Source organism: Eurytemora carolleeae, unplaced genomic scaffold, assembly GCF_000591075.1.
Source record: "Eurytemora carolleeae unplaced genomic scaffold, Eaff_2.0 scaffold86, whole genome shotgun sequence".
Classification (NCBI taxonomy): Eukaryota; Metazoa; Arthropoda; class Copepoda; order Calanoida; family Temoridae; genus Eurytemora; species Eurytemora carolleeae.
The window spans coordinates 48,505-62,953 of record NW_019396290.1 but is presented as its reverse complement, the minus strand read 5'-3'; the positions used below and the strand labels follow the sequence as shown (position 1 = coordinate 62,953).

General features: G+C 31.7%; 1 protein-coding gene and 1 long non-coding RNA gene across 8 annotated transcripts in view; one reads left to right on the top strand and one right to left on the bottom strand.

The window, feature by feature from the left end:
• Positions 1-756: 756 nt before the first annotated feature.
• On the bottom strand, positions 757-1,115 carry LOC111700251 (uncharacterized). The gene is made up of 2 exons (XR_002764945.1): positions 944-1,115; positions 757-863 (listed from the first exon to the last, which is right to left on the bottom strand). It is a non-coding gene; the product is annotated as an uncharacterized LOC111700251 (long non-coding RNA).
• Positions 1,116-1,880: 765 nt separating this feature from the next.
• LOC111700241 (uncharacterized) overlaps positions 1,881-14,449 on the top strand; it is a 16,774-nt gene continuing 4,205 nt past the window's right edge. Inside the window, exons 1-7 of one of the 7 annotated variants that reach the window (XM_023471115.1) lie at positions 1,881-2,042; positions 3,554-3,640; positions 5,209-5,286; positions 6,755-6,798; positions 8,532-8,594; positions 9,227-9,363; positions 9,654-9,795. In XM_023471115.1, coding sequence (XP_023326883.1) covers positions 2,032-2,042; positions 3,554-3,640; positions 5,209-5,286; positions 6,755-6,798; positions 8,532-8,594; positions 9,227-9,363; positions 9,654-9,734 — 501 coding nt within the window. In that variant the 5' untranslated portion in view covers positions 1,881-2,031 and the 3' untranslated portion in view covers positions 9,735-9,795. Of the gene's footprint in view, positions 2,043-3,553; positions 3,641-5,208; positions 5,287-6,754; positions 6,799-7,433; positions 7,478-8,531; positions 8,595-9,226; positions 9,364-9,653; positions 9,796-14,449 lie in introns of those variants that run through there. The other 6 variants (XM_023471114.1, XM_023471111.1, XM_023471109.1 and 3 more) reach the window with 6 other exon arrangements.

Genomic DNA, 14,449 nt, shown 5'->3' with positions numbered 1-14,449 from the left:
TGTATCACACTCCCCTATCTCAACTCTAAGGGACATGTATCACACTCCCCTATCTCAACTCTAGGGACATGTATCACACTCCCCTATCTCAACTCTAGGGACATGTATCACACTCCCCTATCTCAACTCTAATGGCAAAATGATATGCCTAATTCATAAAAATAAAAATAGCCCAACCAGGATAGGGATTAAAACAAAACTTTCTTTATAAACTTATTCGACTTAAAACCAAGCTAAGAACCTGTGCCGGTGCGTGGTATTACCAAGTGCGCCAACAAAAATTTGAGGCAAATCGGACACACAAAGAAGTAAACAGGGATTACTACTTTTTTTGAATAGATAAATATTTCTGAGTGAAAGTATATAAAGATTGGTACTGTCTCCATTAAAATATTACAAAACAACATAATCAATTATTTATAGTATTTTTCAGTGATAATGAAATAATAAGATAATATTTACTAGCTTGGAAACCCAGCTTTTCCTGGAAATCGTCACTAAGAACATTCCCGTGGTTCTACCAAGTTCTCTAATCAAATGTTAAAGCCTATTGTTTCAGAGCTTTTAAAATAAACAGAGATTACTACTTATCTATATAATAAAACAAGACATTCGTATATATATATATATATAGCCGGCCAAACGGCTGGACCGATTGGGCTGAATTTTTTCGAAGGAACCCATGGGTATCCCGGGGCTAACATCGATACAAAAATTAGATTTTTTTTTTCACGCGCAACGCCGGGCCTGTATTGATTTCCCTTGGAATGACCGGTTTCAAACTACTCTCACTTTAATTTACTGTGTTTTCTTTAATTCTTTATTCAGATGATGTTACTTGGTAGAAGAGTTTGGATGTTTAACTGAAATAGATTGAAGTATTATAGCAACAATATAACATTGATAAGAACAATTTTTATAATGATTTCATATAATTACTTACACGAATGTCATCTATTAAGAAAGAAATCAAAGTAAGTTTACATCAGCGTCCATGGTTGGTTTAGGCCTTACTGAAGCTATACTCAGGATCCAGGCATACATACGTGCGTGCGCGCAGCAATTGTACATATTATATATAGTAAAATGGGAATAGATCAAATGCCTAATTTCAAAACAGGCCCTTCCGCTAATCTTTTATATAAAGATTAACAGATATTAGGAATATCTCACAATTTTTTACATCTCTTACATACTGTTCATTATTTTGATCAATATTTTCGTAATATGAAAATGCTTTCTATAGTTCGATATAATATGAACAGACATAATCAAACCCATCCAATTTAAAATAAAGTTTTTAATATAAGTAGCAAATATCAAATAATCAAATCATAACAATGGATCATTGCATGACACCAATATCAAAACTGGTACAGAAAACTCTGAATACGATTACATTCAAATATATCATGCAAAAAACTGTCCATGCATTAATATAGTTCAATCGGAATTCCGTTGCGCGGATTGGACAGAATTGCGTGAAATTATGTTCGTATTACTCGTAACTGTGAGGATTTTCGCAAAATTGCAAGTAATTGTGCTCTCATTGTGCGGAATTGTGCAGAAATGAGCGAAATTTCGCGGAATTTTGAGAAATTGTTCGGAAAGTAGCGGAATTGCAAGGAAATGTGCCGATAAACTACTGGGGGTTGATGAAGCAGTATGAGGGGGGAAGGAGTACTTTTCAGTATTCTAAAGTTAAATTACATTTTGACCTTACATATACTGACTGTAGTGCCCAGCCAAGAATAATAATTAAGAGTTTTCCGCTCAAAATGTTTAAATTGAAGTTAAATATGATTTAGGTCTGACAGATATCAGACTCAGGCGACGGTAAAAATGTTTACATTTTTCTTAAATCGCAGTTACACCAGCAAAATATTGAGAAGATGATTAAGGCAGTCGAATACAGGCATCCAGGCAGTCAGGGGCTGCATCAAGGCAGTTAGAAAACTGCATTAAAGCAGTTAAAACTGCATAAAGGCAGTGAGGAAGAGTATTAGACCAGTTTAAAACTGCATTCCTGAAATGAGTTCAAGGTACAAGAATTATGATCATGAAGGGCCTTAAAGCGTATTTTCAAGTGACCCTTCCTGCAAAGACGGAAATGTCCGATTCAAAACAGTACCCTCCTTTGACTGATAAAGTATGAATTAGATAATTTGAAATACTGAATTCTCTCCTGAAAAAAAGAAACAATTGCACTGTTTTTTATAACTTATAGAAAGTGTAGAATTAATAACTTCTAAATAAATATTTGTAGAGGTACCGGTGTGAATCGAGATCGCAATCCTTTGCATGGAGGGTAACTTTAGATTACGCTTACAGTCCCTTGAAAATATTTTAGATTACGCTTACAGTCCCTTGAAAATATTTAGATTACGCTTACAGTCCCTTGAAAATACTTTAGATTACGCTTACAGACCCTTGAAAATNAGGTTGTCGTTAACGATCGTTAACGAAGGGTCGTCGTTAACGATCGTTAACGAAGGTCCGTCGTTAACGAAGGGTCGTCGTTAACGATCGTTAACAAAACGACGAATTTTATAAAAACGATCATTTTGAAAAACGATCGTTTTTAAAAACGAGCGTTTTGAAAAACGATCGTTTTAAAAACGACCATTTTTAAAAAAAGAACTTTTTAAAAAACGATCGTTTTTAAAAACGATCGTTTCGTTTTAGATTTTTCGTCGTCGTTATCATAACGAAACGATCGTTTTTCTGAAAAATGAAAACGTTAACATCCCTAGGTCCATGTAACGAGTTCATACTAAGAAATATCATTTACTCTCCAAAAAATTAGAATGGGTGGAAATTAAAACCCCCCGGCTCCCAGGGATTTAATGATAAATCCAAGGGCGTAGCGAAGTAAATGAAACTGTGAAGCGTCGCAACGCCTTGGGCTTTGATTTTACCGCTCTAACTCACTTATGCTTTTCTGTAGCCCTTTACATGTACATTTTAGCACTTTTCAATATTTGTTTTTAAAATTGGTTATCAAGATGAAATTAGCAAAATTCTCATAGAATTTTATTATTGACACACTGTTCGCCATCTTTGTTATTGTTTTTGATAAAACTAGTTTCTCCGCTGTTTTAACCTAACATTGCAAAAAATAGATGCAGGCAGCCGTAGTACATTTGAATTTCCTAGCCGGGTCAACCTTTTCGGTCCCAGTTTGTACTGTACCTAGCTCTATGGACAGGACTAGCCGGTACAGCAAGATTGACGTGGTCAGATATGCTTCATATAGGTTCAATTTACTTTTCCTAAAGGGGCAGAGGTGCGTGGCAACCCCACTCCAATATATTTCACATCAATCTCACCAGAAGGGGATTAGCCCGATTCACAATGGTACCTTTAAATCTACGTCAAAACAAAATGACGATTCTTTTAAGTTTTATTTCTGAATTCAATCAAACATAGAAAAACCAAAATACCTCTCTTGTTATAAAAAGTACGGTACGGATGGATAGGACATATATCGCTTTATTTTGTGGTTCAGCTGAAAATACGTTGACAGTCCCTTTAAAATTATATCTTTTCCTAGGACTGGGTCTCGCCAAAGCCTGGATAAACTAAGATCTGGGATAGATAAATACGACCGGGGTTTAAACACTCTTACAGCAGATATAAGGTTAGTTTTTGTTAAACAGGACCGGGGTTTAAACACTCTTACAGCAGATATAAGCTTAGTTTTTATTAAACAGGACCGGGGTTTAAAAACTCTTACAGCAGATATAAGCTTAGTTTTTATTAAACAGGACCGGGGTTTAAACACTCTTACAGCAGATATAAGGTTAGTTTTTATTAAACAGGACCGAGGTTTAAACACTCTTACAGCAGATATAAGGTTAGCGAGGAGGAGCTTTATCTTAAACTAAACTTAACTATACTAGACTAGACTAAACTAAACTAAACTTAACTTAACTAAACTAGACTAGACTAAACTAAACTAAACTAAACTAAACTAAACTAAACTAAACTAAACTAAACTAAACTAAACTAAACTAAACTGAACTAAATTAAACTAAACTAAACTAAACTAAACTTAACTAAACTAAACTAAACTGAACTAAACTAAACTAAACTAAACTAAACTAAACTAAACTAAACTAAACGAAACTAAACTGAACTAAACTAAACTAAACTAAACTAAACTAAACTAAACTAAACTAAACTAAACTAAACTAAAGCAGCAGGTTTACATAAAACCTTTTAGCTCTTATTTTTAGAAGATTAATTATTTCCGTTGAGAAAACAAAAAGAAATAAAAATATTGTCTGCTTGCCTGAGATGATTTGTCACTTTTGTCTTAGTTTCAGACAAAACTGGGATAGATAGGGATGTGCAACGTTTCGATCAATTAACAAAAGTTAATGGAAAATGTCGATTGTTTTTTTTAATTTAAAAGAAAATTAAAAATAACCAATTTATACACTTTAAAATGATGAATCGGAATGTGATTTTTTTGTAATTAAAATCAAAAACCTGTTATGGCACATTTGTGTTAATCAACCGTTAATTTTCATTTTTTAACCTCACATTTAGCTATTAGTTAATTGAGCGATTATTTAAAGGGGTCGGTTGGGAACGTTTTTTTACGAAACCCTCCATTTATAGAGGGAAGTGCCCGAGTCACACCGGTTTTCCGCTTCCTAAACAAAATGGACAAAATTGTCAAAATGCAACACTTTTTAAACTAGAAAAAAACGACAATATCTTTCCAATTATTGATCAGACAAAGATGTTTAGGGTACCGTTGTGAATAAAATATGCCACTCTATCCGTGGCGGGTCTGTCTGTTTGTTTGTTTGTATCCAATAAACGTCAAAACGGCTGAACTGATCGAGCCCAAATTGTGTGTGGGACCTCACGTGACCCCACGGAAGGTTTATGAATGATCAAAATTTTAAAAAGTTGTGTTTAACAGTTTTTTATTTATGTAAAATTTTGAAAATGCGCAAAAAAATATTTTGAAATCAGCAAACATTTTTGTTTTGTTTTTGTAACTCATTGCTTACAGATAAAGCCACTACTAGAAGTTTAAATAGAAGCCTAGTGTCATAAATTCTGTTAACATTCAACGAACGAATTGAAATAGTACTAACATGCCCAGGCCTAGGTCTGGCCGTCAAGTGTGCAACATTTTGCATAATTATAATTTTGTTATTTTAGCTTTTCATAATTGGTGTTACTTTGCAGAAAAGTTGAAAACTTCTACAGCGAACTGCAGAAAACACATTCAAAAACATTTAATGCATGTCAAAAGAACGGAATAAGGTAAAAATATGAAGTAAACGATTTTTAAATAGAAAATAATTAAAGAATAGGTTTCAACTTTACTAATGAAACTCTTGAACAAATATTTTTTAAAGTTTTAATAAATTGGCATTGAAAGAAAAAATTTAACCGTCTTTTGAAGTGCCATCACTTTCTAAGAAACAGCGGCAATAGTTTGAAAAATCTTGGGAAAGTGAAATTATTTAAAATTTCGTTTCTTAGATAACATTCTTTCAGGGTTCAGAAGTAATAAATATAACATCGGCAATTTCTTCTGTTTCAAAACAGTTGGACTTTTCGCAAGCTTTGGAATAAAAATTAAAGAATTTAAAAGATGTATTTTTTTAAATTTACTAATTTGACGCGTAATTCTAGTGTGTGACATGTAAATGTCAATATGTAAATATTTTGAACGTAAAATTCATCAACAGATATAAAAATAGAATGCTCTAATCAAGGTACTAATGCAAGGAAAGTTATTTCAGAGGGGTGCGCCTTTTTTGTACTGCAGTGAACTGTCTTTGGGCGGAAAATTAATTACAAGACGGATGTCACAGCCTGACATGGAATCCATTTTCACAAATAAAATCAATGAAATATTCTGGTATTAGGAAAATATTATGTGAATTATCAAAATTATCAAAATTTAAGGCTTTTAACCTCCTCGGATACTAAACAAACACTGATTCATCTATTCTTGTTTACAAATTCCGCCCAGAGAACTGGTTTCAATTATACGCAGAGTATACGCGACCGCAATTAACTTTCCTTGCATTAGTGCCTTGGCTCTAATGCCTAAGTGTAGAATTAATTTAAAATATTCCTTTAAATAATAAACTTTTTAGCAAGAATATCAATGATAGGTTTAAAGTTACAGTGAGTCAATTGAAATTTCATCATTATAAAATTATTTCTCCAACATCATCAAATGAATAAATAGAAAACTTCAATGTCAGAAATCAAGATGCAGATCAAAAATATATCATTAAATAAATCTGTACTTTCAGGGTCCTATCTTCCCAAGATATTAGTCCCCTCCTGTCACCCCCTCCCCATTCACCCCTCCCCACCTCACATTCAACTTCTCTCACGTTGAAATACCCAAGTTATGTGAAGGGTACTGTGGTGTATCAAACATGCCCCTCTTTATATTACGTCGACAGTATTAATATAACTTTCATATTTTACGCAAGCAATATTTCCGAATTCGAGTTTTTTCTTCAAATTTTTTCTTGCTCAAAAATTGATTGACCATTGACAGATCTGCCTGTTTTTTTAGATTATTCATAAAGTTGGCTAAAGCCATAGTTTAATTAAAATAACAGATAGAACACTAGATGTCGACTTTTCAAGATTTAAGAGTTTTCGGTTCACAATAGCTCTGAGGTCTGCAAAAATTGTAAACGAAAAATGAAATAACGTGAACAGTTCCTTTCATGAGTAGATAAATTTTTTTTCTTTTGTTTAGAGAAGATTTGAGCTGTGGGAAACCAATGATATCCAGTATTACAGGTAATCATATATGTTTAGAGAAGATTTGAGCTGTGGGAAACCAATGATATCCAGTATTACAGGTAATCATATATGTGTAGAGAAGATTTGAGCTGTTGGAAACCAATGATATCCAGTATTACAGGTAATCATATATGTTTATGAAGATTTGAGCTGTGGGAAACCAATAATATACAGTATTACAGGTAATCATATATGTTTAGAGAAGATTTGAGCTGTGGGAAACCAAAAATATACAGTATTACAGGTAATCATATATGTTTAGAGAAGATTTGAGCTGTGGAAAACCAATGATATCCAGTATTATAGGTAATCATATATGTTTTAAAAAGATTTGAGCTGTGGAAAACCAATGATATCCAGTATTACAGGTAATCATATATGTTTAGAGAAGATTTGAGCTGTGGGAAACCAATAATATCCAGTATTACAGGTAATCATATCTGTTATAAAAAGATTTATGCTGTGGAAAACCAATGATCTCCAGTATTACAGGTAATCATATATGTTTAGAGAAGATTTGAGCTGTGGGAAACCAATGATATCCAGTATTACAGGTAATCATATATGTTTAGAGAAGATTTGAGCTGTGGGACCAATGATATCCAGTATTACAGGTAATCATATATGTTTAGAGAAGATTTGAGCTGTGGGAAACCAATGATATCCAGTATTACAGGTAATCATATGCCTTCAGTATAATACGTATAATTTCAAATAGAAGTAACCGAACGCCTCTAACTCTCTGGTTAGTCCTGGGTGAGGCATTTCTTATGTACAACAGTACCCTTAAAGTTTTATATATTCAATGATGTGGAATATATCATTGTTTTTCTGGCTTAAAAATTTTAAAAATTTCCTTAATTGTGCAGTGCAATGCACTCTGCAGAAACTATATATATAAAGTTTTGCAGTATCTAAAGTTGTAAACTTCTAATATCCCTGTTTGTTTGGATGTCCAATCATAACTCAGGAAACACTTGACCGATTTGTCATAAATTTTGGTTGGGAAGCTCGAGAGACCCGCGGTAATGTTTTTAGCTTGGTTTTGAGATTCTTATTTGAGTGTGTCAAAATCGTAATTTACAACCGAGGGCGGGTAAACGTCGGGAGTAACTTTGAGTATAACTGGGTTCCCAAGCTAGTATAATGTATAGCTCTACCAGTAGAACCCAGGTTTATGAGATGTTTACTCTATAAATATCTCTATTATCAGAACCCTGGTTTATGAGATGTTTACTCTATAAACATCTCTATTTTCAGAACCAAGGTTTACAAGATGTTTACTCTATAAATATCTCTATCATCAGAACCCATGTTTACGAGATGTGCACTCTAAAAATATCTCTATTTTCAGAACCAAGGTTTACGAGATGTTTACTCTATAAATATCTCTATTTTCAGAACCATGGTTTACGAAATGCTTGCTCTATAAATATCTCTATTTTCAAAACCAAGGTTTACGAGATGTTTACTCTATAAATATCTCTATTATCAGAACCCAGGTTTACGAGATGTTTACTCTTTAAATATCTCTATTTTCAGAACCAAGGTTTACGAGATGTTTACTCTATAAATATCTCTATTTTCAGAACCAAGGTTTACGAGATGTTTACTCTATAAATATCTCTATTTTCAGAACCAAGGTTTACGAGATGTTTACTTTATAAATATCTCTATTTTCAGAACCAAAGTTTACGAGATGTTTACTTTATAAATATCTCTATTTTCAGAACCAAGTTTTACGAGACGATACATCGAATCCCGAGAATACAGTGTTGGGTCTAGGGGAGAAGGTAGGACTGGGCAAAATTCCGTTAAAGGGAGTGTTCGCGAAAAAATGCGATAGTGGCCAAATTCGAATAAAAATTTGATTCAATCGCTAATAGCTTTCCTTCTATCTATAAAGCCTGAAAGTTAAGAGCCAAGGGCAATGTAAATTCCGTAAAAGTGGCAAACAGTAAATTATTTATAACTTATCAGAATTTTTTGAAAATTAACGTAAGATTCTGTTTATAAAAGAATGGTTAATAACGCACATTACTCGTTAGGCCTTCCTTAATTTCTAACTGTTAAAGTGAGTGTCTGGCTAGACATGGTAGTTGAGCTGAGAATACAGTCTTGGAGAGAAATGTTTAAGATATCATTTGAGACCTAAAAGACGTTTGTTCGTTTGTAATTTCTTACTAAGAGTACAAAATCGATTTTTAAAATCCTCTTTGGCGCCCGGCCGGTCAGACAGGTTGTAGCAAGGCACAACCTGCTGGGTATCCGTGCTGCGTATAAACCTGCTGGGCAACCCATGCTGAATCACAACCCTCCTGGATGCAAGCGCCAAAGAGGATTTTAAGGATCGATTTTGCATTCTTAGCTCAACTACTATGTCTAGCCAGACACACCTTTTAAGCGAGAGAATTAAAAAATATAGTAAGATGCCCAGCCCAAGGAGAGGGAGGTTGGAACAGGATAAACAGGAGTCCTGGAGAACGATACCAGACCAGAACCCGGAGTGAGGTTTCTCCTTGGGTCCAGCAAAAATACAGGAAACAGAGCCATCTTGGAAAAGTATTTAACATTTAATTGTTTATTATGATTTTATGAATCAATTCATCGCGAATATGGGCGTACAAAGGAATTTATCCAGGGAGAGGCTGAAATTTAACCACAAATTTTAAAGATCCAAGGGGGCTGAGTCCCAATATTCCCCCCCCCCCTGTGTACATCCCTGCAAACGAATTATGATAATCTTTTACTTTTCCAGTATTTTTACATTCTACGAAAAATGACGACAGACGACTGGAAATAAAGTTCTAAAACAAAACCCATTATCTTCTTCAATGTATATTATTATCCAGGGGGCGGAAACGTCATGTGCATGTGTGTCTGTACCAAAAAAGTTTGTGAGAGGAAGACCGAACCGAAGGTGTGTTCTGTAGGTATATACAGTACATAAGAATCTCGGTATTTGTACAGTCTAGGAGAGTACATTTGTTTATTGTTAATTGTTTACTTAAAAATAAGTTTAATATACATGTAATATATTTTTTACATATTTCTAAGTCAACACTTTAAAGTAAACTTTCATGCAAAGAATATAATTTGGTTAAAGTTTACAATGAACTACTCGTTATTCAAGTTTAATTATAATTGACAACATTGTTCTGCATTTTCCTTGACTATAGTCATGTTGTTTGTCTGTACCACAAGAGTGTGTGTAAGGAATACCGAACTCGTCCGCAAAGCAGTGTCACTGGCTTTCTCATGCCAGACCAGCGCCATTTCCTTTCCCTTTATTCCTTTTCCCTGATATTATCCTAGAAGGCTTAAATGATTCTTAAAATTATCATTTTTCAGTTTAAATTCTGGCACCATGAACTAAGCAAATGCATAAGACTCAACCTAATTTGTTTTTTTGTAACTCAGGATTGAGAGTTGGCTGGCTTACATTTACAGATGGGCCTCATTTTTGTAAGAACAAAAATTTTCAAAACGGACAAATATTTTTTAAACAATGGTATCGTTCAGAAAAATCAATGAACGTTGGCCTAACAAAAAAAAATCTCACTGAAACTCTGAACTAACGATTTTTATTTTACTTTAATAATACTCTAACTAACTCTAATAGTACTATGTTTTTTCTATGGGAACACTAGTTTATTTGAAAACCATAGTACTTTAATAGTACTCTAATAGTACTCTAATAGTAATCTAATTTAATAGTACTCTAACAGTACTCTGATAGTAATCTAATACTACTATGTTTTTATCTATGGGAACACCTTATTAGTATTTTAATGGTAACATCAATTTATTTGGAAACCATAGTACTTTAATAGTACTCTAATAGTACTCTAATAGTACTCAAATAGTACCCTAATAGTACTCTAATAGTACTCTATTAGTACTCTGATAGTAATCTAATATGTAGTATTATGTTTTTATCTATGGGAACACCTTATTAGTATTTTATTGGTAACATCAATTTATTTGGAAACCATAGTACTTTAATAGTACTCTAATAGTACTCTAATAGTACTCTAATAGTACCCTAATAGTACTCTAATAGTACTCTATTAGTACTCTGATAGTAATCTAATAGTATTATGTTTTTATCTAAGGGAACACCTTATTAGTATTTAATTGGTAACATCAATTTATTTGGAAACCATAGTACTATAATAGTATTCTAATAGTACTCTAATAGTACTCTAATAGTACCCTAATAGTACTCTAATAGTACTCTGATAGTACTCTAATAGTACTCTAATAGTACTCTAATAGTACTCTGATAGTAATCTAATAGTACTCTAATAGTACTCTAATAGTACTCTAATAGTACTCTATTAGTACTATGTTTTTATCTATGGGAACACCTTATTAGTATTATATTGATAACATCAATTTATTTGGAAACCATAGTACTATAATAGTATTCCAATAGTACTCTTATAGTACTCTAATAGTACTCTAATAGTAATCTAATAGTACTCTAATAGTACTCTAATAGTATTCTGATAGTAATCTAATAGTACTCTAATAGTACTCTAATAGTAATCTAATAGTAGTCTAATAGTACTCTAATAGTACTCTAATAGTACTCTAATAGTACTCTAATAGTACTCTGATAGTACTCTAATATTACTTTAATAGTGCTCTAATTGTACTCTAATAGTACTTAAATAGTATTTTGTTAGTACTCTAATAGTACTCTAATAGTACTCTAATAGTACTCTAATAGTACTTTAATAGTGATCTAATATTACTCTAAAAGTACTCTAATAGTATTCTGATAGTACTTTAATAGTACTCTAATAGTACTCTAATAGTACCCTAATAGTACTCTGATAGTAATCTAATAGTACTATGTTTTTATCTATGGGAACACCTTATTTGCATTATATTGGTAACATTAATTTATTTTGAAACCATAGTACGTAAAAAGTACTCTAATAGTACTGTAAAAGTACTCTAATAGTACTCTAATAGTACTCTAATAGTACTCTAATAGTACTCTAATAGTACTCTAATAGTACTCTAATAGTACTCTAATAGTAGTCTCATAGTACTCTAATAGTACCCTTATAGTACTTTAATAGTACTCTAATAATACTCTAAAAGTACTCTAATAGTACCCTAATAGTACTCTAATAGTACTCTAGTAGTACTCTGAGAGTAATCTAATAGTACTATGTTTTTATCTATGGGAACACCTTATTTGTATTATATTGGTAACATTAATTTATTTTGAAACCATAGTACGTAAATAGTACTCTAATAGTGCACTACTAGTGCTCTAATAGTACTGTAATAGTACTCTAATAGTACTCTAATAGTACTCTAATAGTACTCTAATAGTACTTTAATAGTACTCTAATAATACTTTAATAGTACTTTAATAGTACTCTGATAGTACTCTAATAGTACTCTAATAGTACTCTAATAGTACTCTAATAGTACTTTAATAGTACTCTAATAATACTTTAATAGTACTTTAATAGTACTCTAATAGTACTCTAACAGTACTCTAATAGTACTCTGATAGTAATCTAATAGTACTCTTATAGTACTCTAATAGTACTCTAATAGTACTCTAATAGTACTCTTATAGTACTCTAATAGTACTCTAATAGTACTCTAATAGTACTCTTATAGAACTCTAATAGTACTCTAATAGTAATCTAATAGTACTCTTATAGTACTCTAATAGTACTCTAATAGTGCTTTCAAAGTACTCTAATAGTACTCTAATAGTACTCTAATAGTACTCTAATAGTACTCTAATAGTACTCAAATAGTACTCTGATAGTAATCTAATAGTACTCTAATAGTACTCTAATAGTACTCTAATAGTAATATAATCTAATAGTACTCTATTAGTACTCTGATAGTACTCTAATAGTACTCTAATAGTACTCTAATAGTAATCTAATCTAATAGTACTCTAATAGTACTCTAATAGTACTCTAATAGTAATCTAATCTAATAGTACTCTATTAGTACTCTGATAGTAATCTAATAGTATTATGTTTTTATCTATGGGAACATCTTATTAGTATTATATTGGTAACATCAATTTATTTGGAAACCATAGTACTATAATAGTATTCTAATAGTACTCTAATAGTACTCTAATAGTACTCTTATAGTACTCTAATATTACTCTAATAGTACTCTAATAGTACTCTAATAGTACTCTAATATTACTCTAATAGTACTCTAATAGTACTCTAATAGTACTCTAACAGTTCTCTAATAGTACTCTAATGGTACTTAAATAGTATTTTGTTAGTATTTTGTTAGTACTCTAATAGTACTTTAATAGTACTCTAATAGTACTCTAATAGTGCACTACTAGTGCTCTGATAGTACTCTAATAGTATTCCAATAGTACTCTAGCAGTACTCTAATAGTACTCTTATAGTACTCTAATAGTACTCTGATAGTACTCTAATAGTACTCTAATCTAATAGTACTCTAATAGTACTCTAATCTAATAGTACTCTAATAGTACTCTAATCTAATAGTACTCTAATAGTACTCTAAGTAATTTTTCTTAAATATCTGTTGCAGAGAAAAGTATAAAACTCCAAATTAGAAACTCTCATTCAAGAAATATTTCAAAAGAAAAGTTTTATCATTAGCTGGGGGAGTCCTTCATAGTGATGGAAACTGTTGGTTTTAGTTGATAGTTCTTTCACACAACATTAAGATTTAAACAGCTGATTCATTTATATTAAGGTTAAAATCTAGTTAGTCAGCTGATTAAAATATTAGATAATCAGCTAATTACACAACCAGATAATTAGCTGATAAAACAACTAGACAATGAGCTGAATAAGCAACTAGATAATCAACTGATTAAACATCTAGATATTCAGCTGATTAAAGAACTAGCTAATAAGCTGATTAAACAATAAGATTATCAGCTGATAAAACAACTAGATATTCAGCTGATAAAGCAACTAGATAATCAGTTTATTAAATAACTAGATAATCCGCTGATTAAATGACTAGATAATCGGTTAATTAAACAACAATATATCAGCTGATAAAACAACTAGATAATCAGCTAATTTAAAAAGTAGATAGTCTGCTGATAAAACGACTAGATAATCAGCTGATTAAATAATCAGATAATCAGCTAATTAAACACAACTATATAATCAGCTAATTAAACACAACTAGATAATCAGCTGAATAAACAATTAGATATTCAGTTGAGTTATAACAAGATAATCAGCTGATTAAATAGCTATTTAATCAGCTTATTAAACAACTAGATAATCAGCTGTCTATGCAACTATTTCATCAGCTAATTAGACAACTAAACAATTAGCTGATTAAACAACTAGATAATCATCTGATTAAAGAACTAGAGAATCAGCTGATTAAAGAACTAGATAATCAGCTGATTAAAGAACTAGAGAATCATCTGATGTAAAAAGCATTATCACGCAATGTTTTCAGATATTGATTTTCTGTTTAAAACAAACTCAGGATTTTATGTTTATGGAGATTTAAACAATATTTGACTGATCAGCTTAAATAAAATAATAGTCAGAAAAAATAAAAGCTCAATTTTCAACTAAATATTTATTTAAATAATATTAAATAACACATTATTGTAATCAACCATACTTTTGGATGTTGA